Raw genomic sequence first — 17,592 nt, 5'->3', positions numbered from 1 at the left:
GAGAATGGGGGGGGGGGGGGGGGCGAAGGGGGTTGTAGAGGTAAACAGAAACAGAGTATGTGTGTGTATGTGTGTGTAAGTGTGTTTGTTTGCATTCGTGTAAGTGTGTGCGCGTGCAGTAGGCAACTATAGAGGTCAGCATATGTCACTCTCAGACTGCGGTTTTTCTGGGACTGGGTTGTTTGGATAAGTGGGGGAAAGTTCACAGCTCAAAGACTTCTTTCAGCCCCAGCATGCATATAGCTCTCTCTTGCAGTCCAATGGAAAAGCTAATCAGCTGATGCACATTTTACATTTTTTTATTTCTACCTTTTATAGGCTATTATTTCTTTTTTGTCTCTTGCTTTGCAACGTCTTTCCATTTCCAATGTACTGCTCATATTTATATGTATATTTACATATGCAATCATTGAATGATGGTTTTTTTCCATGAGAAAGTTTTATGAGATAAAACGGGAAAAAAACTCATAAAACTACATTTCTCGTTTAGCCTGACAAGAGGAATCGTGTGATCAATAAATTTACTGCTGGCGGCCTCTTGTGGACAAAAGTTGATTATTACAGAAAACTTTTCTAGGGATCGTGCTGTCCAAAAGATGGCGCTGATCGTAAAAAACAAACAAACTGGCAGACACTCTTACTAAAAACTAGTTATATGCGTTGTATATATACGATAGATAGATAGATAGATAGATAGATAGATAGATAGATAGATAGATAGATAGATAGATAGATAGATAGATAGATAGATAGATAGATAGATAGATAGATAGATAGATGGTATTGTGACAAAAGCATATGGGACAGTAATTATTAGACATGATCATCATTTACTGATCAATCCTTTCTTCCTGTCATTCATCTCTCTTGTCCCTGTTTTGTGTCTGTCTCATTAATCTTTTCCTCCCCATCCTTGTTGTTCTTCACTCACTCCTCCCCATTCTCTCTCAGTTTTCAGCTTGCGGCTGAGAGTGTAGAATTCAGTCCTCGTCTTTTGGGTAATTTCATCAATTGACATTAGTTTCAAGTATGAATGTTTATTTATATATTGGTTAATTAATACATTTCTACTTATTTCTTGAAGGTTTCTGTCATTTCAAGCAATGAAGCTAAGCAGAAGAGAGGTTCCTGTTTATGTGAGTAACATTTTTTTTCTGTCACTTTTTCTGTTTGAAAATATGAAAATATTGATGAAATGATGAAAATATTGCTAAATGTGATTTTAGCACAATAATTGCTATGCAGGTCTGCGATGAAATATAGAACTACAGTAAATGTTGTGCATGTGTGTTTTAGGGCCAAGCAAAGGTTTTTGCATTGATCCCCTCAGTTCAGGAGGAAGAGGTGTTTGTGGTTCTGGAGGGCTCAACTCTACTACACGTTCTGCAAACTAGAGTTCACTCCATGCTGTACTTCATTGTCCCAGGTGAATAAAAAAATAAAAATAAAAAAATAAAATAAAATAAAATAAAATGTCACGGTTATGGACTCTTATTTTAAATATCTGTTCTGTTTCCTTTAGTTCATGTTTTCCTGCTCTGTTTAGGTTCGGTTATGTTCCTGTGCTTATCATCAGCTGTATCGTATTTAGTTCCTGGGGGCTACTCCCTTTTCAGTTTTGTAATATATATATATATATTATGGCAAGAAGTATATATATATATATATATTATGGCAAGAAGTATATATATATATATATTATGGCAAGAAGTATATATATATATATATTATGGCAAGAAGTATATATATATATATATTATGGCAAGAAGTATATATATATATATATTATGGCAAGAAGTATATATATATATATATATATATATAGCCATATGATATGTGTGTATATACAGTATGTATATATACAATATGTATATATATGTATATTATTTGTGTTTAACGTGGTTTTTATTCTCCTGAGTTTGCTATTGTATTAAAGTGTGTATTTCTAATAATTTTCTTCGTCGAGCGCATCATTATACCAGCCACCATGTTACAATTTATATAATATAATATGTTAATAATATTATCTCCAAACCGCTTGTCCTACATAGGATTGTCCCGTAATAAAGAAATAATATAATATAATATTAGATTGGATTATTGGATTATTATTATATAAATGATTTTAATTTCCTAATTTACTTCTCCCTCACTTTGCAAGATACTGTTCACACTGATTATTTGTGCAGTAAGTGTTCTCTGTGTGTTGGTTGTGTTTAATAGGCCATAACCAGTCTGAGATGGTGCGTGTCCGAGCGTATATATTTACAGATGATGCTGTGGTGTGTGTTGGTGTGTCTTCTCTGACATACATGGAGGATGATGCACAGGAGCTGGCTGAATACCTGCTTACCCACAGCGACTGCCTCAGCACCACTGAGCACAGAGATCTGAGTGCTCGATACGGTTTGAAAGACAGCTCTACACAGGCAGAGATGGATGAAAGGGTCACACTCGCTCTAGCCAACCTACACACCCCTCACAACCTGCTCGGACAATCAGCACAAGGTGTGTGTGCATGTGTTATGTGTGTGTTTGAACTTTATTGTGTGTGTGTGTGTGTGTGTGTGTGTGTGTGCATGATGGCAAAGGCAAGTGCAGCACCTGCTTCCGTGTATTATATGGATGTGTGTGTGTGTAATTAGATTTCACTGTTCCTGCTTCACATCCAAATGACACAAATGTCCGGAGATGAGCAGTGGAATTATAAATGCCGAGTTCTAATTGGATTACAGGTCACCGTGGTGACCACAAATGAGGATGTCCAAAGTAAACTGTCACTGACTGAGTTTCACAGACAAACAAAGTGGGAAACACATAGAGGAAAATGAAGATGTATTATAATGCATTTATTAATTGACTAAACATGCAATTTATTATTGTTTTTGTGCACATAGAATCTCTCCTACATGTATGTGTGCGTCTGGGATTTGTGAGCGTCTCCGAGTTCCTTCTCTGTCAGCCTGGTGCCCTGATGACTATCCGTTCAGCCAATCAGGATGGGGACACGCCCCTTCAGCTGGCCCAACAGACCAATCAACACGCTCTGATACAACTCTTCAAGCAGTAATGTATCCTTATTATGTGGATCCTTGTACCCATCAATGTGTTTGCATTAACCCAAGTGCTATATTTATATTTTATATTTCATATTTAATCTTTAATTTCGCTATGGGCGACCTGAGTGCGAGTCACGGCCTCCTGGTCCTTTCCCGTTCCCACACCTCTCTCTCCCACTACTATCTAAATAAAGGCAAAAAAAAAAAAAAAAAATGTTCATCTGTGAAATATGTGACAAAAATATATAAAATACAAGTCATTATTCACTGATTTTCACAAAATATGGCTCAAACTTTGGTTTGTTACTCACACAAAGCTGTTGTATAGACTTAATATAGATTTCACGAGTAACAATTATAACTCATTTTATTCTTCTCTTTCTCTTTCAGCCCTCCTAATCCATTGACCACTCCCCTGGCGGGCGTGTCACATGTGTGGGCGGGTAAATCCCACCTCCTCAGGTTTAGCCACGCCTCTGGGATGCTGTCTCTGTCTGTGTGTGTATCCGAGTCCTCTTGTTCTACACAAACCTTACAGTCATCCATATTACTTCTGCGAGAGTGTGAGAGGGACTCTGTGCTACTAAACAAGGTCAGATAACAGAGGTTAAAGGTCACACAGATATTACATATTAGCTTTGAATTAAAATGAAATTTAATTGAGTGTTTCGGATTGGAATCACTTCTGTACTGAGTTTGCTTTGAAGATTTGTGCAATTTTTTTGTTGTGTATATGTTTGTACAATCTCAGATCAAAAGTCTGAGTGTGGATACAAAGAGAAAAGCTGAAAGCAACACTCTGTTTTCATACTCAGGTTAGTGTTTCTCTTTTGATTATGAAAATTATATTCACAAGACTGACTGAAAGTTATATAGGTCAAGTACCTGATAAATGTATAGTAGCGATACATTTGCAGTTTTCTCTCTTTCTCTTCCATTTTCATGCACACCTAAAAAAAGGATCACCATACTCTCTGCTTCACAATGTAAGTGGCTGTGACAGACTATGTATGTTGGATTATCTAGCTAGAAAAGCTATTACTGCTCAACAGAAAAACGCTATGACAGCTAGACAGCATTTTAGTGTTAACATTGACATTATCAAACATAAACTAACAATGAGAAATATATTCTTACAGATTTTAATAAGCTTTCTTAATGTTATAAAAATGTTCATGTTCACGTTTGTTCACAGTGCATTAAATAATGTTAACAGATGCAATTTCTAATATTAACAAGGTGTAAATATGCTGAGATTAACATTAACTAGATTAATAAATGCTGTAGCCTAGAAGTTCGTGTAATTAACTAATGTTAACTGATGAAACCAATAGGTTACTGTCGTAACCCCGGTTCTCTGAAACATCGAGTGGAGAGATCCACCTATGGGAAGGGCATCCGGTACCTGACCTCTGTAGAAGCATCCAATTGCACCAAGTCTGGTTAACAGACAGAAGCGCGCAGCCAATGCCCGGTAAGGTCACACCCCCTTACCTAAGGCATATATACCCCAATGCGCGCTCGTGTACCTCAGTAAGTATATTCGCTTCTCGTGCAGCAAGCGGGGCAAAGCTGGTGGATCTCTCCACTCGATGTTTCAGAGAACCGGGGTTACGACAGTAACCTATTGTTCTCTTTCATCATCTCGTTTCGAGATCCACCTATGGGAGACCTGGACAGCTCCCCGATTGCCCAATACACCTACAGTGAAATTCTGAGACCAGAGAAGGACGGTCACCTCCGAGAGGTGGTGCCTGACACGTCCTAAAAGAAAACATGGCCCTGCCAGCGTGACGTCACGCTGACTGCAGTGGACAAGCAGAGCATGCACATGCATGAGACACATACATGAAATTAGCCCCCCATTACCAATGCACATAGCTAAACCCAAGAAGGAATGCGAGTGTTTGGTGACTGGAATGAACACAACTGACCCGCCCGTTCACTCCTTGTTGGATACCCAACGGGGCTTGAGGGAAAGGGTTAAGAGGACCCTACCCCTAGGACCGAGTGTGCCACCGAGGTTCTAGTGACATCTAACTGGTAGTATCGCACAAAGGTATGAGGAGAGGCCCAGCTGGCAGCGGAGCAGACGTCCTGCAGTGACACTCCCCTGAACAAAGCCCAAGAGGTGGCTAAGCCTCTTGTGGAATGAGCTCTGATGCCCTCTGGGGGCTGCACTCCCTTCGCTTCATACGCCATAGTTATAGCATCCACAAGCCAATGTGAGAGGCGTTGCTTCGAAATGGGGCTCCCCCTGTGCGGGGGAGCCCATGAAACAAAGAGCTGATCGCTCTTACGGAAAGCACTGGTCCTGGTCATATATGCTCGCAGAGCGCGGACGGGACACAGAGCATTCAGCCTCTGATCCTCCGGGGAGGCAAAGGGTGGAGGGTGAAAAGCGGACAGCTCCAAAACCTCCGACGTGAACGCAGGGAAGCATTTCGGCATGAAGGCCGGGTTAGGCTTAAGAGAAACCTTATCTCCACTTAGGGAGAATTTGGCGCACGAGGGATGAACCGAGAGTGCGTGTAGCTCACTGACCCGTTTAGCAGATGCCAAGGCCAAGAGCAAAGCTGTCTTGAAGGACAGCAGCTTAAGGGAGATACTCCCCAGCGGCTCAAAGGGATGTAGAGACAGCGCTTCCAGCACCATGGAGAGGTCCCACTCCGGAACAAATCTCCTGGTGACCGGTAAAGAGCGGCGTGCACCCTTCATAAACCTGCGGATTAGAGGGTGCTGCCCAACCGACGAGCCCTCAAAACCCACATGGCAGGCTGAAATAGCAGCCAGATAGACCTTAATAGTGGAAAAAGACCTGCCCTTTTCCATGAGGTCCTGCAGGAAACACAAAATATCGGGCACCGAGCACTGATAAGATGTGAGACCACGCCCATCACACCACCCCTCGAACACTTGCCACTTACAGCCATACAGGGATCGCGTGGACGCGGCCCTGGCATTCTGGATCGTGGCAATTACACGCGGCGGGAGCCCTAGTGCATTTAGGTTCGTCCTCTCACGGGCCAGGCCCAGAGAGCCACCCTGTCCGGGTGGGGGTGGTAAATCTCCCCGTTGGCTTGGGACAACAGGTCCGTGCGAGGGGGAAGGCGCCATGGCTCGGCGTATAACAGAGGGATTATCTCTGCCAGCCACGGGGCTTTGGGCCACCTGGGTGCTATCAGAATAAGAGACAGGCCATGCTCCCTCACCCTGGCCAGAGTAGGAATTATCAGGCACAGAGGAGGAAAAGCATACAGCAGCACTTTGGGCCATGGGTGGGCCAGTGCGTCCACCCCGAGGGGCGCGTCCACGTCCTTTAGCGAGAAGAACATAGGACAATGATGGTTTTCGCGCGAGGCGAATAGATCTACGGCTGCCTGTCCGAATCTCGCCCATAAAATCTCCACTATCTGCGGGTGAAGACGCCAATCCCCGTAGATTGGGTTTCCCCTCGATGGCAGATCCGCGCCTCTGTTCAGAATGCCTGGAACATGAGTCGCGCGTAATGACAGAAACACCCGTCTGCTCCACACCAAAAGCTTGTACGCTAGAGCGTGGAGTTTCGACGAGCGCATGCCGCCCTGACGGTTGATATAAGCCACTGCCGTGGTATTGTCGCACCGTACTAGAACGTGATGTCCCTGCAGACGAGGCAGAAAATGGTTTAGAGCTTTCCAGATGGTCAGGAGCTCTAAATAATTTATGTGCGCTGAACGTAGTCTGCTCGGCCACAGACCGTTCACCGTCCTGCCTTCCTGGGTGGCTCCCCAGCCTGTTAAGGACGCATCTGTCGTCACAACTTTCCGCATCGTAACCGTCCCGAGGGGGGTTCCCCGTGCGTAAAAGTCCTCGCTCTCCCAATGACGCAGGGCCGCCGAGCAGGCGCGCGTCACCGTTACTGAGCGGCAGAGATCGTGAATCGGGCTGAAATGCAGTGACAAAACCCATTTCGTGAACGCTCTCATTCTCAGTAGACCCAATGGCACAACCTGGATAGATGAAGCCATGAGACCCTGCAGCCTGAGGCATGTGCGGTATTGTACTCTCGCCCCTTCTCTGAACCGAGACAGACAGTCCATCAGAGAGCGAACGCGCTCTTGAGAGAGACGCGCTCGCATGGAGACTGAGCTCAATTCCAAGCCCAGGAAAATGACATTCTGACTGGGAGTCAAGTTGCTTTTTCTCATATTCACATTGAAACCGAGGGATGTGATGTGCGCGAGTACCCGGGTGGTGTCCCGCGACACACTTTCCTTCGATTCGGCTATGATGAGCCAATCGTCTATGTACGTCAGAATTCTCAGCCCTGATAGTCTCAGGGGTGTCAAACCCGCTTCCGCACATAAACAGAAGGTTCGGGGACTCAGACTGAGTCCAAACGGCAGAACTGTAAATTCGTAACAATTGCCTTGGTAGGCGAAACGAAGATACTTCCTGTGTGGGGGGTAGATGCTTATGTGAAAGAAGGCATCTCTCAGATCGACTGATGTGAACCAGTCGTTCTGCTTTATGGCACGGGCGAGAGAGCCTTGTGTCAACATTCTGAAATTGTATTTTCTCAAATGCTTGTTCAACACTCGAAGATCCAATATGGGGCGGGGTGGGCCGCATTTCTTTGGAACAAGAAAATACCGGGAATAGAAGCCCTGGTTTATCAGATTGGGTGGTACCCTCTGAATCGCTCCCTTGCTCAGGAGAGAGGAGATTTCCTCTTTCAGAATGTGTGCGGCGTTTTCCTCTGTGTGAGAAGAAAGAACACCGTTGAAATGTGGAGGTCTCATTGCAAACTGCAGCCTGTAACCCTTGGTTACGGTACGCAACACCCACTCGGGAGCTGAAATGGTCTGCCAAGCCGCTTCGTGGCTCGCGAGCGCCCCCGCTCGGACTGGAGCGGAGCTGTGAGCGTCCAGCTGGTTTGTCAATGATGCAATGCCGCCATCCAGAGGGCACACTGGGGGCGGCATGCAAGGATTCGGAAGAATTTCCTCTTCCTGCAATGAGATGGGATCTCTCTGCAGAGAGGGGATTTCCTCCCGAAACGAATTTATGTGATTCGTGTTTTTTGTGTGTGTTTTGTGCTGGACATGCACTTGGGCCGAAGCCTTTATTGAAACCGTGAGGGGAACAGAGGGCGAGTGGTGCTTTGGTGCCACTACACATGAACGTAACCTCACAGAGTGCCCCCTGAACGTGGGGGGAAAACACACACTTGCACCCGCGAACTGGGCAGTCTCGTGGCGCGGTGAGCCGAGGGCACCCCTGGGTCTTTTCGACGGGGGTCCTGAACAAAGAGGGGAGTCCGACGGGTTTGTGACCCGCGACGGCAGACTCGAGGCCCCCATCGGTAGAACGTCAGGCAGGCCGCTTGCGTTTCGAGTCGGTAGAAGTGGGGTTAGCCTGTCTCCCGGCCGCGGCCGCGGGGGGATTAGACTTTCCCCAGCGCTTGGCCGGCGCTGGGGCTTGCTGCCGTGGTGGAGGGACGCTGCGGGGTTTTTCCTTGCCCTGAGCAAACTGTCGACCTGTGGCAGGTGGGTTAGGCCCACGCGCAGGGGGCACCTGGCGTGGGGCAGCCTTCCTGGGAAGGCACAGCTTAAACGCCTCATCTTCTTTCTTTTTATCATCGCACCGTTGTTGCATCAGTGCGACGGCGGGACCGAAGAGAGCCCGGCCGGGCTCCACCGGCGCGCCTGCGATGCGCCGCTTCTCGCTGTCTGGCAGTCCTGACAGATTGAGCCACAGCGCGCGCTCTCCCACTACGGAAAGCGCCATGGAACGCCCGCAAGCTTGGACGGCCTGCCGGGCGTTACGGAGAACGAGGTCGTTCACCGTTAGGATTTCCTTCCAGAGGGTATCCGAAGGATTTCCTTTCACCAGCTGCTGTCCTAGTTCCTCGAGAATCTCCGCCTGGTAGGCGGAGAGGAGGGAGGAAACGTTAAGCGCCCTGACAGCCACGGCCGAAGATTTATACGTGGCTTGGTGAATGGAAGCAGCAAAACGGTCCATCTTATTTGGTAGGACCGGCTTAGGCGGGGCGAGTAGCCCACCCTGAGCGGGGTTAAGGTGTCTGGCGATGGACGGCTCGACAGCGGGGGGGTCGCCCATACCGTGAGCCGCCATATCCTTCGCCTCGAGTCCCGAGAGACCGTGTCTGAAGTCGAGCGGGTCGCTCCAGTACGTTCTCATGTGCTTCGCGCACGCCGGGAGGATGGGGAAGAGTTGTTTCCTCGGGCCGGGAGGGGGTCCCAGCACTTTCCCATCATAAATGTCCCTCTCCTGGTCGGTGACGTTCTGGGGAGTTGGCCACTCAACGTTGAGACGAGCGGCCGCTCGCTCACACACTTCCAGGAGAACGGCCTGTGGTAAAGCCGTGTGGGCCGTGCTAGCCTGGGGAACACCGGAGGGCGGGATGGCCTCCTCGTCCTCGGAGACCCCAAGGATAGCCGCATCATCCTCCTCGCCAGAACCGGCCGGTTCGTGGACGAGAGAGAGGCCGCCCTCGAAGATGTCCTCTTCGGGGAAGGCGGGATTGGGCTGGTCAGCCCAAACGAGCTGAGTCGCGCCCCGGGAGGCCCCCGGTAGCGCGTCATCACCGTGTCCTCCGTCCGAGTCCGAAGTTAGGGAGAGCTCGGTGCACTGTGTAACAGCTACCTTGAAACGGCGCTTAAGCAGCTTCCTCGGCAGCATTAGACAAAAACTGCAATTCTCAGGATACTCCAAGGCTTCCCGAGCATGCTTCGGACCCAAGCAAACCACGCACAGCTGGTGAAGGTCCTTAGCGGCAATAAGGGCTCCACACGCGGCCGGGCAGGCCCGTGATCGGGAGTCCCCCGACGTGGCGGCAGGCTTGGAAAGCGACATATCCGCGAAAAAGCTGGAGAAATCCGTGGCGGGCAGCCGTTATAGGAGGAACGGAGATAGAGAGCGTGGGCGGCTCAGAATGCAACGCAGCAACAGTAGAAAACACGACTGTCACGTCCGGCGGAGGCTGATCGAGTCGATATGTCCTCCTGCAGACACGCGGTGAGCAGTGTGCAAATTTTCACTGAGCTGAGAGATACAGAGATCGCGAGAAGCGAATGACAACTGAGGTACACGAGCGCGCATTGGGGTATATATGCCTTAGGTAAGGGGGTGTGACCTTACCGGGCATTGGCTGCGCGCTTCTGTCTGTTAACCAGACTTGGTGCAATTGGATGCTTCTACAGAGGTCAGGTACCGGATGCCCTTCCCATAGGTGGATCTCGAAACGAGATGATGAAAGAGAACTTATTGTATAGTATTCCCCAGCTGGTATTTAGTGAAAGTTACACTAGTTACTAACAGTCAACTGCTCCAGACGATTCAGTAGGCCTACGGGAGTGAACTATTAATTAAATCACAAAACTTTCTAATAATGAACAATGATCTTAACATTTCCCTAAAAAAAAAAAAAATGTTTCTAAAAAATTAAAATAGGACCCTCAAGAAAACAGTTGCCTACTACACTTCAAAGTTACACTGAAATTCCATGAATTTCTGTCAGATTAATTCAGAGGGATCAACGAAACCGTCCCAAACGGTTCCGTGCTCGAGTGAACAATCCGAATTATTTAGACGGAATTCCGACCAATAAAAAAACGGCTTCGTGTGATTCAAGTAACCTAATTTATTCACGAATCGGGCATCAATACTAAACAGCCGAAAAAAGTATGCGACACATGACTATTACGCTTGCCTGGAATGTTGAAATATTGTCAGGGAAAATGTAGCCTAACGGTCATAGTCATCGTTCTGCTGCTTGTTAAATAAAATACAGTAACCTCACGTCGTTAATGGGAGTGTCCTTGGGAAGTGTCTATTTATTTACTGAAATATTTGAACGCTATTTCCCAAAACTGTTCACTAATTCTATTATTATTTTGGCTTTTTCGTTACTTCATTGTTTTCTTTCATTTCACTTTCTTATGTCCTGGTTTTCTGTCAGGTGTGGCTTAACAACATCAGTCAGGATGAAGATGAGGAGCTCTTATCATCGGACGACTGTGGTAAGCGTTTGTTTTAGTACAGCCTACCTTTATAACGAGGCTAAAGCCCGCCCCTTCCGTAAAACCCCGCTGGACCTCTAGGTTGAAAAATCGTCAATGCAAGTGAATGGGAGAAAATAATTATTTTCTGGTCCCGTTTGAATTGTGCCATGAATGTGAACATATGTTGTCTGTGAATTTTTTATATATTTTTTCATGTTACGAGTTTGACAGTATATGGTATATGATTTTTCGGCTAGCAGTTGTGGAAAAGACATAACGAGAAAGACTATATGTCGCCTATGTGACGTCACCCCATAAAGTTGACTTACCCGTGGTTTTCGTCAACCTCAACGATTTTGTCCTCTCCCTGAAAGAAGGCGGTGAAGTGCACCAAAGACACAGCCATGTTTAGCGGGATCCGTGAGCTAGTGTCCGTGTGCGAATGGTGGTGACGTTTCAAACGCGTCGAAAGCAGCGAAGAGTTGTAGTCCACAAAGTGCTCTCACACAAAGTCTAACCGTATCAAACTTCTACACGCTAAATTGTAGCATTCTTTACACGAAAAGTTATATAAAAAATTCACAGACAACATATGTTCACAATCACATTCATGGCAAAATTCAAACGGGACCAGAAAATAATTATTTTCTCCCATTCACTTGCATTGACGATTTTTCAACCTAGAGGTCCAGTAGGGTTAGCGGAAGGGGCGGGACTTACCAGCTCTATATGAGAATGAGGGTGTTTATATCAGTTAGTCAACGATAATTACCCAGGTAGCAAAAAACGTCTGTTGTTGTGTTGGGCCAACGTTGGGTGCTGACGTTGGCCCAACGTAATTTTGTCCGTTGGGCCAACGTTGGGCCAACCATGTTATTGGACGGCCAGCAGACCTTCTGCCAACCTAAAAATACCTTAGCAACCTTCTGCCAACTTAAAAACCACTAAAACAACGTTGGGCCAACCATGTCATTGAACAGCCAGCAGACCTTCTAACAAATTTAAAAATATAGCCTATTTTAACCATCTGCCAACTTCATAGTAAATCTGCAAACTTATAAATAAATAGGCTTTACCTACCTTACACTCAAATTTTAAGATTGTGACATGGCCTATTCATTGTTGAATTGCATTAAGAGACGGCACAACAGACAAACTGAATTGGTTATAAAAATGAACCTATTTATTGGTAACAAAATTAACTTACTTATTGCAGTTTAATGCAGTTAACAACGTGTTGTGGTGCTGTTGTTGGAAAAACTACAGCAGACTACATTAGATAATAGATAAATAACACTCAGAAAACTCAGGATTGTTAAAACATCTCCACAGTCCATTATATAGACATTATATACTTGTTTATACATAAATATATGTTTAGCATAACATTTAATAATAAATAAAAGTACTTTTTAAAAAAAGGAGAGATTGAACCCTCCCAGCAAAATTGCTCCTTTGGGGCCCGAATGGGGCCCTTGTGGGCAGCCCACTGTGGGCCCAGATACCGGCGTGAAATGATATATATTTATAAATATTTCATGGCTATTGTAATGATAATGTTTATCTGCCTTTCATCTGCCTGTTGTCCTTCACTTACAAAGGTGTGTCAAAGTCATTTGTAGGTCCCTCTGAAATTCCCTCTTAAGTTATATAGGTCAATTTTACATAAAACTCCCAGTAAAGCATTTTTTGGAATTAAGTTGATAATTTTCCCCCTTTATAGTTTTAGAAGGGAAAAATGAAATAATTAGACCAATAATGACCACAAACATGAACATCTGGCCAACAATATATAGAGTTGATACTGAACTTCAGTGAACCTCCAGTCCTAAATGTACTATTTCAGCTGCTGAAATTTTGATTATTAATTGATTACCTGATATCTAATGCTGCGTGTTCTTGTATCTTGATTTTAAAGTCCATACATGTGTTTTTGTAGATGGACTCACAACTCACACCGATTCAACAACCAGTTCGCTCACTGACTCCAGCGTTACCATTACGACCAGCATCAACACCCTGCAGGCTGGTGAGAATCAGGTGAGGTGAAGATTTATCCATAAAGGCTTTTGTGAATGCGTAATCGTGGTGGATGCAAGAAGATTTGTAATATTTACTAAGAAATGTCTTTTTCGTCAGACAATGTTTCCTCAGGACTCATTTGACTCATTTGGGTTTGAATCAGACTCTACAGCATCTGAACAAGACTCTCCAATCCAAGACAAATTACCCATCTGTAGTCCACAGTACGGTGTGTTTGTGTTTTTATTCTTATGTTTATCTCTACTAGTGTGTTCAAGATAGATTGAGACGTGCAAAATAAAGTGTACTAGTAGTTTGCAAGTATGTTCAGTTGTTTTATGTTTTTAGAGCCGTTCCCCTTCAATGATGTAGAAACATCCACAGAGATCAGAAGGTATTTGATCTCTCTTTCACACACACACACACACACACACACACACACACACACACACACACACACACACACACACACACACACACACACACATATATATATATAAGAAGCTTAAGTATGTTTTCACTGTTTATTTCCAAATTCCCAGTATGTGGTGTAGCAATTCAGAGGAAGAAGAGAAAGAGAAATTCATCCCTACATCCAAAAGTGATACAGAGAAATATAAAGTGAGTCGAACACTAAGCTTCCTCAGGAGCCGGATGGTCAACACCAAAATAAAAAGCAAGGTGAGAGAGAGAAAGACAGTAAAAGTGGGCAATAGACTGAAGTTAAATGGAATAAAACACATACAGAGAAAATAGAACTTTTTTAACTAATTTTATTTGCAGAAATGGCGACAAAATATGAGAAAATTTGAGGGAAAAGATTACATATGTATCATTTTGATATATATGCACACACACACACATATATGTAAGGAATAATTGACGACAGGCCGTTGAATTATTAGAAAAATAATGCACACCCGAGGTGGTAATGCGGTCACGACGCGAAGCGGAGTGGCCGTTCACCTCGGGTGTGCATTATTTTTCTAATAATTCAACGGCCTGAAGTCAATTATTCCGCTTATACTACAGTTTCCACACCTCGAAACATTGTTCAGATTACGTATTTCAAGACGTTTGTAAAGTTGTTGTCATTAAAACGCTCTTGTATGTAGGACTAATTTCTTACGCATCTAAACCATTGCCTCCGTTGCTAATTCCAAAACGTCATTTTAGAGTTAGTAACGGAGGTTTGAGCCACTGATAGCAGACTAATGCTGGGACACACGACTAGACTAGCTGACACATTCTCTGACTGTTTTCATCGCAGCAGCAGATTTTAAACACCGACTTTGAACACAGACTGAACGCGCTGAACACGCGTTTGGACATTGTCAGTCATACGTATCAAATTACATTCATAACCGGCCTTAAAGTGTGTCCCCATTTATTAATGCAGTTATTAGAGAGAGATGTTGCAATAATGAGACAGAAAATGTGCGTCAATATTATTATTTATTTATTAATTCAATTCCTTTTAATTAATTCAAATTCATTCTTTTTTTTCTATTATTGACAGATGACAGACTAGCCAAATAAATGAAACACAAAGCCCTTTTAACAAGGCCTATCAATAATTATTTATTTGTTATATTATCTGCAATAATAATCCGTGCTGCAGGACTATCCATTTATTTAGCCTATATTCAGTTTAATTTTCTATTGATTATAGATAGGACTATATACTTTATTTATTCAAATTAAACTGCATGTTTCCATTGATTGTGAAGCTAGACATTGAAAATTGCAGCTCAAGCGCATGCGGCTAAATGTTTTTTCTTGTTATGAATTGTATCCTATTTTCCGTTATTACAGTTGACTACGCGAAGTGATATGGAACTGTAATGCGGTCAAGACCTGCCTGGAACTACTTTAGCTGTGCGTTTCCCTGAAAATAATGCACACCTTAGAACGTTCCTCAACCAATCAGATTCAAGCATTCAAAGGCCCTGTAGTATAAGTAAGGGATAATGTATAGAGAGGCGGTTGTTATAGCGAATAACAAGCCCGACAGGCTGAACGAGACCCCGACGCGAAGCGGAGGGGTCTTGACAGCCTGAAGGGCTTGTTATTCGCTATAACGACCGCCTCTCTATACATTATCCCGCTTATTACATGGCTACCTACAAAATAAATAAATAATTTGACACGAATTATTGATTTAAAAAGGAGTTTATTGATTTAAAAACGATTGTATACATACAACCGGCGTAGCGTCATAGAACGTCTCTGAAAAGGTTCACGCCCACTTTTAGGGGAAAACAATCCGGCGAGCTCCATACACAGTATCGGATTGAGGACGTGTACTAACCCTTACAAACATGTAATTTGTATTTAAACATTTTTTTTCACACAGTAGGCTACCCCTATTATGTATTTGTATTTAATCAAATTTTTCCACACAGTATTTTGTATTTTTATTTTATTTTAAATACATTTCCATGTATTTATGCCCATCTCTGCCTGCCATCATCATCAATATCTTGCTGTTATGGAAATATCATGAATTACGGATGATGCTATCAAAAGCTAAATCAGGCTAGTTGTATAGCTGGACAGAAAAGTGCACTCAGTAGCTACTCTAAATATAAAGACATAATAGTATACATTTAAAGATGTTTACTTCTTAAAACCGTAGTAAAATCATTCACTGGCTACCTGGTGACTCGATGAGGTACGAGTAAATGTCCAGGTAAGACACTTCTGGCCAATGGGTGGGGTTGTTAGACCAATTTGACGCTGGTAGAATGAAAGGGACATGTTTTTAAGTTGCCCAAATTAAGTTTATAAATGTATCGTTCACGCTCTATGGAAAGCAGTGTGGACATATAATTACTCGACATATTTCATCTAAGTGATTTCTGAAGTTACACACGTCTGCCGGCTGTGTACGGACGTTGTTTTGTGCCGCTATTTTGTATTGAAGTCTATGGGAAGTCTGGCTTGTTTTCCCCTAAAAAGGGGCGGTTACGAAATTGACAGTGAAGTTCCCGGATGTGCCGGTTGTATGTATTGCTTCCGCCAAAGAAAATAGTCCGTTCCGCGTCCATAGCAACGCGCTGTTTTTCATGGCAACGGTCTGTTATACTCCGCAGCGGTCTGTTATAAAGAAATAACAGACCGCATTCTACATTGGAATTCAGCCAAGCCATGTAATAAATATATATATATATTGCCATATTATATATATGTGTGTATATACAGTATATGTATATATATATAATATGTATATATATACGGTATATATTTATATTGGATTTTTTTTATTGTCAATGAAGAAGTATATTTTGCAAATTGAACAGAATATATATATAACAAAATATGTTCTTTACAGTCTGGTTGTATACAACAAATATTTGTAATATTTTTCAAATCTCAGTGGGGAAAAAAGTGTCTTTTTTAACTTCCTGTCAGCCACCCTTATCAAGAGATGATTTTTCTTTATGATGAATGGTGATTTCTAAGACTAGACACTATGTATGTATATCCTTAGGGAAAAAAACTGTTTGTTTACAGATAAACGCAGAGGTTTCCTCAGCCTTGCACCAGCTCTGCCCGCCGAAGCAGCCTGTTAAAGCAGCTTGTGAAGTCTGTGAGGGAGCTGACAGTGACGAACCACAGCAGTGCACATGTAAGTGTGTGTTTCTTTTAACGACATGTATTTTTTACACAAATATTTGCTGTACCAAAATTCTACACTGACTTCATGATGTCACTTCCTGTAAAGACTGCTCCATGATCATTCATAAGACCTGCTGTGGTTCTGCCCCTCTGTGTTTAAATGTGAGTGTGTGTGTAAACACTTGACTCTTTACTTACAAAAGTACTTGAAACTACATTCATTTGAAAGATTGTAATTGCATTTATTTCTATAACCCAGAATCCTCATCAGGCACATCTGAAATGCAGTGACTCTTCAATTTTACTATGTGAGAGAGCCAATCATGTTACTCTGGAATTATAATGGAACCAACCAACCAGCCTTGTCATGCAGTGCTCATGTGATCATGTATGTTTCATTAACAGACTCGTCCAGTCAAAGTTCTCCATCTCTGTCTCTGGTCAATGACAACAACACTGTGTTACACAGGTCTGTATATGTTTTCCACAAACTTCATTTGAATTTATGTCACTAACGTTTACATTTTGAGATGTTTTGTATGTTTCTGTATCAGAAAGCGGAGTAACAGTGAGGGGTGTGGCCATGATTTCACTCTGCGGAAAAGCAAGTCTTTGATTGGTCATTCTTCAGGAAGCCCCGCCTCCAGTGAGTTAATAGGTGTGTTCGACTTGAAGCAGCGCTGCGCAGACCGATCGTTGTATGACATCAAATTATCGCAAGAGCGATTTGAAACCATATGGAGCCGTCTCTCTAGTCTAATCGCTCTTGCGGTACATTGATGTCATACACCAATCGGTCTGTGCAGCGCCGTTTAAGTCGAACACGCCTTCTTTCTTCTGTGGAACTCAAAAGGTGCAGAACTTCCTGCTGATTTTTTCCA

The 17,592-nt window shown here is 43.7% G+C and overlaps 1 protein-coding gene across 3 annotated transcripts in view; it reads left to right on the top strand.

The window, feature by feature from the left end:
- Positions 1 to 1,089: 1,089 nt before the first annotated feature.
- Positions 1,090 to 17,592, top strand: part of LOC307166736 (rho guanine nucleotide exchange factor 28) — a 25,696-nt gene continuing 9,193 nt past the window's right edge. For all 3 annotated transcript variants that reach the window (XM_079885348.1, XM_079885349.1, XM_079885350.1), the window contains exons 1-17: positions 1,090 to 1,136; positions 1,297 to 1,426; positions 2,224 to 2,508; positions 2,898 to 3,066; positions 3,450 to 3,651; positions 3,811 to 3,874; positions 4,020 to 4,045; positions 11,026 to 11,086; positions 13,008 to 13,108; positions 13,208 to 13,319; positions 13,439 to 13,484; positions 13,633 to 13,771; positions 16,607 to 16,721; positions 16,818 to 16,873; positions 16,971 to 17,019; positions 17,117 to 17,180; positions 17,266 to 17,357. In XM_079885348.1, the coding sequence (XP_079741474.1) occupies positions 1,104 to 1,136; positions 1,297 to 1,426; positions 2,224 to 2,508; positions 2,898 to 3,066; positions 3,450 to 3,651; positions 3,811 to 3,874; positions 4,020 to 4,045; positions 11,026 to 11,086; positions 13,008 to 13,108; positions 13,208 to 13,319; positions 13,439 to 13,484; positions 13,633 to 13,771; positions 16,607 to 16,721; positions 16,818 to 16,873; positions 16,971 to 17,019; positions 17,117 to 17,180; positions 17,266 to 17,357 (1,744 nt within the window). In that variant the 5' untranslated portion in view covers positions 1,090 to 1,103. The remainder of the gene's footprint in view (positions 1,137 to 1,296; positions 1,427 to 2,223; positions 2,509 to 2,897; positions 3,067 to 3,449; positions 3,652 to 3,810; positions 3,875 to 4,019; positions 4,046 to 11,025; positions 11,087 to 13,007; positions 13,109 to 13,207; positions 13,320 to 13,438; positions 13,485 to 13,632; positions 13,772 to 16,606; positions 16,722 to 16,817; positions 16,874 to 16,970; positions 17,020 to 17,116; positions 17,181 to 17,265; positions 17,358 to 17,592) is intronic.

The sequence above is a fragment of the Squalius cephalus genome (genome assembly GCF_949319135.1).
Source record: "Squalius cephalus genome assembly, chromosome: 11".
In the NCBI taxonomy this organism is placed as follows: domain Eukaryota; kingdom Metazoa; phylum Chordata; class Actinopteri; order Cypriniformes; family Leuciscidae; genus Squalius; species Squalius cephalus.
This window is presented reverse-complemented; position numbering and strand designations above follow the sequence as displayed.